Genomic DNA, 13,774 nt, shown 5'->3' on the forward strand with positions numbered 1-13,774 from the left:
CTTGTCTCTACTGAAAATTAAAAAAAAAAAAAAAGTAGCTGGGCGTGGTGGCACACACCTTTGGTCCCAACTACTTGTGAGGCTGAGGTGGGAGGATCCCTTGAATCTGGGAGATTGAGGCTGCAGTGAACCACAATCGTGCCACTACACTCCAGCCTGGATGACAGAGCAAGGCCCTGTCTCAAAAAACAAAAATAGGCCAGGTGCAGTGGCTCACACCTGTAATGCCAGCACTTTGGGAGGCCAAGGTGGGTGGATCACTTGAAGTCAGGAGTTCGAGACCACCCTGGCAACATGGTGAAACCCTGTCTACTAAAAATGCAAAAATTAGCTGGGCGTGGTGGCGGGCACCTGTAATCCCAGCCACTCGAGAGGCTGAGACAGGAAATCTCTTAAACCCAGGAGGCAGAGGCTGCAGTGAGAGGAGATGGTGTCACTGCACTCCAGCCTGGGCAACAGAGTGAGACTCCGTCTCAAAAAAAAAAAATACTGCCACCTAGGTCCACCTCCAAAGAGTCTGTTTCATCAGAGTGGGTGCAAGCCTGGGCAATGAGTTTTGTTAAAGCTTCTCAGATGATTGTTACGTATAGCCAAGGCTAAAAGCCACTGCATGAAACCAGAGGGCCCCAAACCTGTCTGCCCGTTAGAAATCACCTTGGAATCTTAAAATTCCCACAATCCAGGCTACAGGTCAGATCAACTGAACGTCAATCTCTGGCAGAGGGGTGTAGGCAATTCATAGTTTCCGAAGCGCCCCAGGTTATTCCAATGTGCAGACAAGTTAGGTAGCCACTGGCATACACTACTCATTCTAGTTGGACACTGGAATTACCCAAAAAACGTTTAAGAATCCCAATGTCCAGGCCGTATCCCAAACACATTAAATCACAGTCTTTGGGGAGGGGCCTCGGGCATCAGGATTTCTAAAGGGCTCTCCGTGTGATTCCAGCATGCAGCTTGGTTTGACAGGCACTACTCTTGACTCAATGTAGAAGGCATTAAGAGATACGCTGTCCTAAAAGTCCTTCAGTCTAACAGAGAACGTGAAAGACTTGTGTAAATAGGCAAAAATACATATCCTAAGAACACATGGACACATAGAGGGGAATGACACACACTGGGGCCTATCAGAGGATGGAGGGTGGGAGGAGGGAGAGGATCAGGAAAAATAACTAATGGGTACTAGGCTTAATACCTGGGTGATGAAATAATCTGTACAGCAAACCCCCATGACACAAGTTTACCTACAGAACAAACCTGCACTTGTACCCCTGAAATTAAGAGTTGAAAAAAACAAAGAAAAAATATATATCTCCTTGACTCCTGATAGTTCTAAATCAATTATTTCTAGGTTCCTTTTGAAGAATATATTCTCTCTGCAGGATAAGGATTCCTCATGGAGCCTGGGCCTGGGGGAGAAGCATGTTCATGTGTCTTCTCTGACTCTCATTGACCATCTTTGAAATATAACTTTCTTAGCAGCAAACAGTAAGTACCTTGAAGAATTTTTGTTGGGATTAAATGAGATAATGCACGTAAAGGCCTTAGCGGAGTGTCTGGCACACAAGAAACGTTCATTAAGGATTTGCTATTACCACCTTTATCCTGGTTTATGAAACTGATTCGATCCCAGTCACTGTCACCTTAACAACAATAACAAAGAACGTGGGCGAAATAAAGTTAAATTTCACTGCTCAGTTGTGCCATAGTTTTCTGAAAGTGATTTTATTTTACCATTCCGCCAGGCCCTGATTGACTTCACTAGGGATAGCACCACCTGTGAGGGGCCGGCAAAGAGATTCAGAGCCAGTGAACAAGACATAGGGGCTGTTGTTGTTATTGTTGTTGAGACAGAGTCTCACACTGTTGCCCAGGCAAGAGTGCGATGGCGCAATCTCAGCTCACTGCAACCTCTGCCTCCCGGGTTCAAGCGATTTTCCTGCCTCAGCATCCCCAGTAGCTGGGATTACAGGTGCACACCATCAAGCCCGGCTAATTTTCTTTTTTTTTTTTTCGTAGAGACGAGGTTTCACTATGTTGGCCAGACTGGTCTCAAACTCTTGACCTCGTGATCCGCCCACCTCAGCCTCCCAAAGTGCTGGGATTACAGGCGTGAGCCACCACACCCGGCCAAGACGTAGGGTTTATTGAAAGGACTCACAAACAGGGCAGTCCAGTGGCAGTGGGCTGGGCAGGAGAACCACAATTGCTTGTAAAAAAGCATGCAGTTTGGCTGGGCACGGCAGCTCATGCCTGTAATCCTAGCACTTTGGGAGGCCGAGGCCAGTGGATCACTTGAGGTCAGGAGTTCAAGACCAGCTTGGCCAACATGGCAAAACCCCATCTCTACTAAAAACATAAAAATTAGCCAGGCATGATGATGCACACCTGTAGTCCCAGCTACTCAGGACACTGAGGCAGAAGAATCGCTTGAACCCGGGAGGTAGAGGTTGCAGTGAGCCGAGATTGCACCACTGCACTCTAGCCTGGGCGACAGAGCAAGACCCTGTCTGAAAAAAAAAAAAAAAATCATGTAGTTTATACAGCATTTCACTTAGTACCCCCTGGCCCCACTAGCAATCCCCACCAGGCACCACTTTATGTAACCCAAAACAAAGGGCTTTGATCCCCTGCATGACCTGCATTCCACAGGAAGGGCTAGGGATTCAGATGTTCCTCATAGATAGAAAATGAGGTTCTCTCATTCTGTTGCCCAAATAAAACCTTCACAGAAAAAAACAAAGAGAATGAATCCCCAGGTTGGCCACTCCTGGATCTCCTAGTTCAGAGCTCAGAACACATACTCTTCTTAGAACATACAGTCATTCTCCAGGTATGTTTAAGTTAAGGTATTGGTGTCAGGTGTGCTTGACACACACACACACACACACACACATACATTCTTTCTTTCTCCCATACCTTAGAAATAAGAAAGTGTGGCCGGGCGCGGTGGCTCAAGCCTGTAATCCCAGCACTTTGGGAGGCCGAGACGGGCGGATCACGAGGTCAGGAGATCGAGACCATCCTGGCTAACACGGTGAAACCCCGTCTCTACTAAAAAATACAAAAAAGTAGCCGGGTGAGGTGGCGGGCGCCTGTAGTCCCAGCTACTCGGGAGGCTGAGGCAGGAGAATGGCGTAAACCTGGGAGGCGGAGCTTGCAGTGAGCTGAGATCCGGCCACTGCACCCCAGCCTGGGCGGCAGAGCAAGACTCCGTCTCAAAAAAAAAAAAAAAAAAAAAAAAAAAAAAAAGAAATAAGAAAGTGTAAGTAATGTGAAAAACACACTCAACATCACTAATAATCATTTGCAGAGAAATGCAAAATTACAATTACAATGGGATATCATCTTATACTAATCAGAATGGCTATTACTAAAAAGTAAAACAACACATATTGGCGTGGACGCAGAGAAAAGAGAACGCTTACACACTGTTGGTGGGGATGTAAATTAGGTCAACCTCTTTGGAGAGATTTCTCAAAGAACTAAAAACAGAACTACCATTCAACCCGGCGATCCCATTACCAGGTATCTATCCAAAGGAAAAGGAATCATTATATTAAAAAAACACCTGTACCCACTCGTATGTTGATCGCAGCACTATTCACAATAGCTGAAAGTCATGAAACCAACCTAAGTGTCCATCAATGGTTGACTGGATAAAGAAAATATGGTACATATACACCCTGGAATACTATACAGCCACAAAAATGAACAAAATCATGTCCTTTACAGGAACATGGATGAAGCTGGAGGCCATCATCCTAGGTGAACTAAAAAAACAGAACATCAAATATCACACGTTGCCACTTTTAAGCGGGAGCTAACCAATGGGTACACATGGACCTAAAGATGGAAATAATAGACACTAGAGACTCCAAAAGAGGATGGGACGGGGTGAGAGTTGAAAAACTGCCCAACAGGTACAATGTTCACTATTTGAGTAATGGGTATGCAAGAAGCCCAATTCCCATGGTACACAATACACTGATGTAAAGAACATGCACATGTACCCCTAATACAAAATAATAAATAAAATAAAAGAGAAAGTGCAAGTAAATACCCAAGAGATCAAAGCAACAGACTACAGACCAAAATGAAAACAATCTAAGCATGACAGGTGATGCCTTCTTTTATGACTGTCTAACTGCAACTGTAAGAATGTATTTCATGTCAGTATTTTTGGATGGATGAATAATTTTTTAGGTTATTGAAATCTAAGATCTTAACTCAAGTAAAACAAGGTTTTTAAATAAAATTTGATCCTTAAGCTCATTCTATGTTGCCAAGACAACTCAGCATTAAGCATAACATTTGCTTTTGGAAAAAGCATATCATTAACTATAATCCCCCCTCCATGAGCAGATGAGTAGAAAGGCAGGTTGAACCTGAACTCCAAAACCAACCTAAAACTCAGAAAGTGAAAGGAGTATCGGTTAGGCCCTGGCCCCTGGGATTCAGATGCACTGGGTTCACACTCGAGCTCTACCGTGAAGCTAGTTTTATATCCTTGGTCAAACCTCTCTCACCCTCTCCAAGCCCATTCCCTAATCTTTAAAATGGAGATTTTACACATACACATACAGCTATTATAACAATTAAATGAAACAGGCCGGGTGCAGTGGCTCAAGCCTGTAATCCCAGCACTTTGGGAGGCCGAGGTGGGCGGATCACGAGGTCAGGAGATCGAGACCATCCTGGCTAACACGGTGAAACCCCGTCTCTACTAAAAAAATACAAAAAAAAAAAAAAACTAGCCAGGCGAGGTGGCAGGCACCTGTGGTCCCAGCTACTCAGGAGGCTGAGGCAGGAGAATGGCGTAAACCCGGGAGGCGGAGTTGCAGTGAGCTGAGATTCGGCCACTGCACTCCAGCCTGGGCGACAGAGCGAGACTCCGTCTCAAAAAAAAAAAAAAAAAAAAACAATTAAATGAAATAAGCTACATGAAATACTTAATGGGGTGCCAGGCCCAGCACATAATCATTCAAAACGTGCTGGCTACAAATGTTTTCATTTTGTGAACTGAAAAATAAATTCAATTATTATTATTTTTCTTTGGACAGAGTCTCCCTCTGTCGCCCAGGCTGGAGTGCAGTGATGTTATCAAGCTGACTGCAGCCTCAATCTCCTGGGTTCAGGTGATCCTCCCACCTCCGCCTCCTTAGTTGCTGGGACCACAGGCATGTGCCACCACACTCGGCTTCTTTTTTTTTAATTTTTGGTAAAGATGAAGTTTTCGGCCGGACGTGGTGGCTCACGCCTGTAATCCCAGCACTTTGGGAGGCTGAGGTGGGCGGATCATGAGGTCAGGGGTTCGAGACCAGCCTGACCAACGTGGTGAAACTCCCTCTCTACTAAAAATATTAAAAAATTAGCCGGGCGTGGTGGCAGGTGCCTGTAATTCCAGCTACTCAGGTGGCCAGGCCAGGAAAATCACTCGAACCCAGGAGGCGGAGGTTGTAGTGAGCCAAGATCTCACCATTGTACTCCAGCCGCCAGATTCTGTTTCCAAAAAAAAAAAAAAAAAAAAAAAGGTGATAAAAGAAAAGAAAGAGCAGGGCAATGAAGATGTGGGGTGCCAAGAAGAAAAAGAGGCAGGTGCCCTGTCAATCAGACTGGTCAGGATAAGTCTTGCTGAAAAGGGGAGTGTAGTTGGAGGAGGTGAGGGAGTGGGCCAAGAGTGCAAAGAGGGAAGAAAAGAGAACATTATAGTCAGAGGAAAGACGCCAAGGTGGGAGCCTGCCTGATTATGTCTAGGGAACCTGAGTCACATGGGTAGCCAATGCAGGATTTTGAGAAAAAGGTGGCATAAACTAATTTTTGTTTTAAGTAGATCGCATCAGGTTCTCCACTGAGAACAGAGGGGCAAGGAGCGAGGATAATCTGCCAACAGACTATAATATAATACAAAAAGGAAATGGTGGCTTGGACCAAGGTGGTGACGGTAAAGGTGGCATGATAGTGGAGGTGGCAAAGTCAATCAGCTGACTCGACTTTGAAGGTATCGTCAAGAGGGATTTTCAAATGGACTGGATGTAGGGTATGAGAGAGTGAGAGGGCTCAATGATTTCTACAAAATGTTCGGCCCGAGCAACATGGCTGCCATCCACTCAGACAAAGCAAGCCTTGGGGATAACAGAACAGGGAAGAGGGCCATGGACTGAGTCCTACGACACTCACAGTTCTGGGGAGAGGAAGAGGGATCGACAAAGGGCACTACCACAGAGCAGCCAGGGAGGACAGGAGGAAACCTAGAAGCAGAGACACCAATGCCATCCTTTCCAGAAAACTACAAATAAAAATATCATAATCATATTCCCCCATTTCGACAATCACAAAAACAAACAAAATACAAGACAAAAGAATTATTTGTCTTTTAAAGTAATGGATTCTTAGATGTTCAAGTTATCCTGACTCTCTCACAAGTAAGGGATGGAGAAGCATATGTAAAACACTGGTTCTCTCCTTCATAAGAGCATGTTTCTATTTCTTGCTCTCTGCCAGAGGCTGTTATACTGGTCCTCCCAAAAACAAGGCCTCAAGGACTCCATTTCATGTCTTCTTGCACTGTCTTCAAGGAAATATGACAGAAATTGAAACAGCCTCTAAATTCTTTTTTTATTTTTTTTTAATTATACTTTAAGTTCTAGGGTACATGTGTACAACGTGCAGGTTTGTTACATACGTATACATGTGCCATGTTGGTGTGTTGCACCCATTAACTCGTCATTTACATTAGGTATATCTTTTAATGCTATCCCTCCCCCCCGCCCACCCCACGACAGGCCCTGGTGTGTGATGTTTCCCACCCTGTGTCCAAGTGTTGTCGTTGTTCAATTCCCACCTATGACTGAGAACATGCAGTGTTTGGTTTTCTGTTCTTGCAATAGTTTGCTCAGAATGACGGTTTCCAGCTTCATCTATGTCCCTACAAAGGACATGAATTCATCCTTTTTTATGGCTGCATAGTATTCCATGGTGTATATGTGCCACATTTTCTTAATCCAGTCTATCATTGATGGACATGTGGGTTGATTCCAAGTCTTTGCTATTGTGAATAGTGCCACAATAAACATACGTGTGCATGTGTCTTTATACCAGCATGATTTATAATCCTTTGGGTATATACCCAGTAATGGGATGGCTGGGTCAAATGGTATTTCTAGTACTAGATCCTTGAGGAATTGCCACACTGTCTTCCACAATGGTTGAACTAGTTTACACTCCCACCAACAGTGTAAAAGTGTTCCTATTTCTCCACACCCTCTCCAGCACCTGTTGTTTACTGACTTTTTAATGATCGTCATTCTAACTGGTGTGAGACGGTATCACATTGCGGTTTTGATTTGCATTTCTCTGATAACAGCCTCTAAATTTCTAATGGAAAGGGTTCCTGGAGAAGAAAGAAACAGTCCACATGAGACACAGGACATTTTAACAGCAAATCTATAGTGCTGTTTCCCATTATCTCACACTCATACACACACACACGCACGCATGCACACGCATGCACATGCACATACACACGATCTGTTCTCTTCATGGTGCCCAAATCTTAACCCTTTCACAACTAAACTCTGCTTTGTTATTCTAGTTATTTGGTTTTTTTGGTTAAGCAAGTTTTCTGACATTTTTCTTTTTCTGAACAGCTTCCTGATCTTGGATAATCACAATTACAGTCAGCAGATTAACTAACAAACGTACTTCATCTCATTGAAAGATGACAAAGCCAGAACTTAAGATTCTAAAAATTTTCATCCTAATGTCATAGCGATAAACCAAATAACACACAAACACAATGTAATGCTCGGTATCTTCCTATTTCTTAAGTTTGGGCCGATCAGAAATAAAACATTCTCTTCTTTCTTCTCATAACAATGCAGTTCCTGGCCAAAAATCTTCCCAATGACCCGTCCTGACTAAAAGTCATAAATAATACCTGTCTGATATAGATACTCCACTTGAGGTTTCTCATAAATAAGTTTCAGAAAACGATTAACAGGTGTTGTTCTCTTCCCCACCTCTACATTTTCTTTATGATGTGTATGTTAGCATACCTAGTTTGTGAAAACCATCTGTTGGAGATCTTTTATTTCTTGCAGTACTTCGCTTCTAGCGTAAAGTATAGATAAAAACACCTAGCAATAAATGATGTCTTTTTCACTTTTGCAGCTTTAGTACCGAGGACGTTCCTGACAAAGACGGCGTAATCACTTGATGTTTGCTGAACGGGTGGAAAACTGAGCTAAAGAAACCTCTGTCCGATTTTCTGGGAACTATTTCTCCCTGCCATGGTAGTACTTAGAAGGGGGCAGGCAGCATTTTGAATAGACACTGAGTGGCACTGAAATTCTGACCCACTTTTAATCAATGTAAAGTTAATTTTGTATGTATATAAAAGGAAAGCTAATAACGGTCAGGAAAAGAAAGATATTTTTATAACTCAGTGAAATAACTGAAAAGACAATGACTACCCTCAGAATTAAGAACACAAAAGAGAAGCATCGAAAACATCAGGAATGATCTTCCAAAGCTGCTCAGGACTGGCCACTTAGCTCCAGTTGGGGAACTCAGACAACAAGCAACAGTCCCCACAGCCAGTTCCACCTTACACACAATTGAACCAGACCCAGGACAGACAGCAGGTGTTCTTTGTCATAGGGTGGGAACTCACACTAGAAAGCAAAGGACTCTCCAAGCCAGAGTGAGGGAAATAATTAATGAGCTAAGAGTGGACCTCCAAAAAGAGGCCAAAGTAGAGATACCGGGAATATCATGAACTACGAAGGAAATGCCTTCAAGCCTTTGAAAATAGCCTATAATTGCCAATTTATACAAGAATTCTGTTCCTAAGCATTTCTGTTTAAGCCTGAAATTTGTATTCCCATAGATACAGTATTATTAAAATGAAAATTAAGGCCAGGTGCAGTGGTTCACACCTATAATCCCAGCACTTTGGGAGGCTGAGGCTGAAGGATTGCTTGAGCCCAGGAGTTCGAGATCAGACTGGGCAACATAGTGAGACCCCCATATCTACAAAAATGTTTTTAAAAATATTAGCTGAGTTTGGTAGTATGTGCCTGTAATCCCAGCTATCTGAGAGGCTGAGACGGGAGGATTGCTTGAGCCCAGGAGGTCGAGGCTGCAGTGAGCTATGATCATGCCATTGCATTCCAGCCTGGGCAACAGAACAAGACCCTATCCCTTCAGGGTCTTTTTCAGTTGAAATTACCTGTTGCCAAGAGAACCGAAAATACAAGCAATATTCTGAAGTACTAAATTTCTATAATGCTGTCAAAGTTATCATTTTAAAAGAAATCACATAACATTTTTTTCTTTGAAGTGTTACAGACTACCACCAGTTTTCCAGACGGGCTCTGGATTCTTACAAATTATACACTTTACCCTTTACTAATTAGGGTTTTTTTTTTTCTTTGCTATTATAATTTTACAGCAAGATTTACTATGACTATCATAGCATTAAGATGGATTTTCAAAAACAATGGCTTGTTTAACCTAACCTGGAACACAGAAAAAAGCATTAAACAAAACCAGGGCCCAAAAATCGCAAATTAAGTGATCTCTCATTCACTGTGAAAATGTAAAACAAATGAGAGCCAGGCACGGTGGCTCATGCCTATAATCCCAGCACTTTGGGAGGGCCAGCCAGAAGGATTACTTGAGCCCAGGAGTTCAAGACCAGCCTGGGCAATATTAGGTGGAACCCATCTCTATTAAAAATTTTAAAATTAGCTGAAGCGTGGTAGCATGCACCTGTAGTTCCAGCTACTTGAGGTGGGAGGACCACTTGAGCCCAAGAGGCAGAGGTTGCAGTGAGTCAAGATTGTGCCACTGCACTCCAGCTTGGGCGACAGAGTGAGACCCTGTCTCCAAGTAAATAAATAAAGTAAAATAAAATAAAAATAAAACAAATGAGGCTCTCTTATGCCTATGTGCTGACCTGTCTACACCCTTCGCACCTTCAAACATGCACCTGTTTTCTGCTAGCTTCAAGAAAAACTGCTTTGCTAACCTGAAGAGCATCAGTGCACAAATATCAACCCGTTCCACTCTGAAAACCCTTCCAGCAAATTTGTTGCTGATTAAATACACCAACGTTTTGCTGACATGGTAACATGTTAACAAGTCAATCCATTCAGATATGAAAAAAAAAAAAAATCCTTTGTAGGAATTACCAGGGTAAAATAGATACTATATAAATACCATTTTAAAGAGTGAAATTGGTGGCAGTTGTTGAATTTCTGGGGATCATTCCTTCTGTCTTATGCATTCTAATGCCTACTCAGGATTCACACATCCATAGACATGCTCTAGTCTTTCTCTCTGCTATCCTGCATCCTATCATCCCTCAAAAGAATCTAAATTTTTTTTTCAATTTTTTTTTTTTTTTTTTGAGACAGTCTCGCTCTGTTGCCCAGGCTGGAGTGCAGTGGCACGATCTTGGCTCACTGCAAGCTCCACCTCCTGGGTTCACACCATTCTCCTGCCTCAGCCTCCAGAGTAGCTGGGACTACAGGTGCCTGCCACCACGCCTGGCTAATTTTTTTGTATTTTTAGTAGAGACGGGGTTTCACCGTGTTAGCCAGGATGGTCTCAATCTCCTGATCTCGTGATCCGCCCGCCTCAGCCTCCCAAAGTCTTGGGATTACAGGCGTGAGCCACCGAGCCCAGCCGAGAATCTAAATTTTAAAACTCTTTTTGTTTTCCTTGCATCTTAAGAATCCATAGACAAACCATTTGCTGATTAACGTAAGTCTAAGGTCACTACTGGACACCCCTTTCTGCACAGGACAAGTCCCTCAACAGCCCTGGCAGACGATGAAAAACACGTGCTCACAGAACTCACCTAACACATTTTATTAACATCAACAAAGTCTACCTTATGGTTTATTCATTACATATTTCCATTTAAAGTGCATTTGCAAAAACACTCCTGTCAGAAAAATTACTATCAAAACTCAGATCGTCATTCTGTATGACGGACATCTCAGCACACAGAAACGAAGGTGTCTACTCCTCAGGGCAGGGCTGATTCCTCCTCACACAAACTGCCCAAGACACAGTTCATTCAAGGAGACTCCAGGATGTCCAGGAAACACACATCCTCAGTCATCATCCCATTAGCTCCTTAAGCACTAACTCAAAAATCAACTTCATATAAAAATAAAAGTACTGGCATTTCCTGCTTCTGATATTACTATCTGTGATGGTTAATTTTATGTGTCAACCTGTCTGGGTCACAGCGTCCAGATATTTGTTCAGCCATTATTCCGGATGTTTCTGTGGAGGTGTTTGTTGGATGAGATTAACATTTAAATTGCTGGGCTTTCAGTAAAGTAGATTGCCCGTCATAATGTGGATGGACCTCATCCAATCACTTGAAGGCTTTAATATAAAAAGATTGACCTGTTCCAAGCAAGAAGGAATTCTGCCAGGAGAATGCCTTTGAACTTGAACTCCCACTCTTCTCTGAGTCTCCAACCTGCCAGTCAACCCATGAAATGTTGAACTCACCAAGCCTCCACAAATTCGTGAGCCAACTCCTAAAAATGAACAAATGAATCTCAATCTCAGTCTCTGTTTCTGTCTCTCCCTTCACACACGCACACACATACATACACATACACATACACATACACACACACCCATTGGTTCTGTTTTGCTGGAGAACCCTAACACACTCTCCAAAGCAAAATAAGACTTTGCCTTGAAATTTATTAAAAAGACATATAGCTTACTTGAAGATCGACAACCAATTATTAACTAAACCAACAATGAGTTAGGAAAAGCCAGTCAAATTCCAGATGTGGGGCTTACTAGTTCTTTACCAATAGTTTCATTTAATTTTCCAAAACACTGGTAACAGACACTGCTTTATCCAATATGAGAATGTAATTTGTACCCCTACATCCCGCCATCGAAAAATGCTTGAAACTAAAAATCAAGATGAGAAATTAAAATAATCATTAGCATCTTTGTAAATGTACAAAAAAAAGTCAGTCCACACACAAATATACACAAATATGCACAGGTCAACTTTCCCTAGAAAATTCATAAAGCATAAAAGTATAATTATTGATTTTTTTTTTTTTTTTTGAGATGGAGTCTGGCTTTGTCACCCAGGCTGCAGTCCAGTGATGTGTGAACTCAGCTCACTGCAACCTCTGCCTCCTGGGTTCGAGCGATTCTCCTGCCTCAGCCTCCCAAGTAGCTGGGATTAAAAGGCGCACACCACCATGCCTGGCTAATTTCTGTTCTCAAACTCCTGACCTCAGGTGATCCACCTACCTCAGCCTCTCAAAGTCCTGGGATTACAGGCATGAGGCACCGCACCTGGCCTATTGACTAATTATCTTTTACAAATTACTATTGATCTTGAACCATTATTTGCATGACTCTTCTCCATTTCTCATAAGAATGAGAAATAAGTATGAGCCCATTTTTCATACTGCTATAAAGAACTGCCCAAGATGGGGTAATTTATAAAGGAAAGAGGTTTAATTGACTCACAGTTCAGCATGGCTGGGGAGGCCTCAGGAAATTTACAATCACAGCAGAAGGCAAAGGGGAAGCAAGGCACCTTCTTCCCAAGGCAGCAAGAAAGAGAAGTGCAGAGCGAAGGGGGAAGAGCCCCTCATAAAACCATCAGATCTCGTGAGAACTCACTATCGCGAGAACACCATGGGGGAAATGGCCCTCATGTTTCAATTACCTCCACCTGGTCTCTCTCGACACAGAGGGATTATGGGGATTATGGACATTAGAATTCAAGATGAGATTTGGGTGAGGGGGACAAAGCCTAACCACATCAAGAGGTAAGGAGTATTATAATATTATGAATGACTGGCCAGAACAGACCAAATTTCCTTACATGAAAGAATCACCTGATCTTCAGAATGCTAATTACTGAGGTTTCTAAAGACTCCCATATGTGCTATTAATACCATAAGAGCGCCTATATTAAAATAGCCTTGGCTGGGACTATTTTTTAATGGTTGCATACAATAGGAAAGAATACAGGAGAGAAGGAATCACCAGTGGTAGGCAGAGACCAGAGCATACAGATTCAACAGGGAACCTAACAAATTCCAATTCATCACCTACAGCTGTAGATTTATGAAACCATCACATGTACAGTAGTGATTCTCAAAGTGTGGTCCCCAGTTCAACAACATCAATGCCAACCAGAAACCTGTTAGAAATGCACATTCTCGGGTGGCTCACACCTGTAATCCCAGCACTCTGGGAGGCCAAAGCAGGCGGATGGCTTGAGTCCAGGAGTTCAAGACCAGCCTGAGCAACATGGCTAGACCCCATTTTTACAAAAAATTAGCCAGGCGTGGTAGCCTGCGCCTGTAGCCCCAGCTATTCAGGAGGCGAGGCTGAGGTGGGAGGATCATCTGAGCCCAGGAAGTGAAGGTTGCAATGAACCAAGGTGGCACCACCACACTCCAGCCTGGGCGACAGAGTGAGATCCTGTCCAAAAAATAAAAGAAAGAAAGAAAAAAGGCATACTCTTGGGCTTACTGACCCAATCCCTGGGAAAGGAAACCAACAATCTGTGTTTTAACAAGCTCTCCAGATGATTCCGATGCATGATAAAGTTTGAGAACCAGTGATCTCCAGTGAAGTCCAATATTTGTTAATATGAGACAGAATTAAATTAGGAAATTCAAAAAACAGAGTGGCTGATTTTTACCACATCACTATGGATTATATGGAAGAAACTATTTACATTATCCCTCCTTTCTTT

The 13,774-nt window shown here is 42.9% G+C and overlaps 1 protein-coding gene across 6 annotated transcripts in view; it reads right to left on the bottom strand.

Annotated features, from left to right (window-relative positions):
• LOC102133005 (S-adenosyl-L-methionine-dependent tRNA 4-demethylwyosine synthase TYW1) overlaps nt 1-13,774 on the bottom strand; it is a 254,181-nt gene that overhangs the window by 141,670 nt on the left and 98,737 nt on the right. For 2 of the 6 annotated variants that reach the window (XR_012432333.1, XM_074034855.1), the window contains one exon: nt 10,864-11,564. The exons of the other annotated variants lie outside the window; for them this stretch is intronic. Coding sequence is in view for 1 of the 2 variants with exons in the window: in XM_074034855.1 (XP_073890956.1) it covers nt 11,350-11,564 (215 nt within the window). In the remaining variant the exon portion in view is untranslated. Of the gene's footprint in view, nt 1-10,863; nt 11,565-13,774 lie in introns of those variants that run through there. 6 annotated transcript variants of the gene reach the window in all.

The sequence above is a fragment of the Macaca fascicularis genome, chromosome 3, assembly GCF_037993035.2.
Source record: "Macaca fascicularis isolate 582-1 chromosome 3, T2T-MFA8v1.1".
In the NCBI taxonomy this organism is placed as follows: Eukaryota; Metazoa; Chordata; class Mammalia; order Primates; family Cercopithecidae; genus Macaca; species Macaca fascicularis.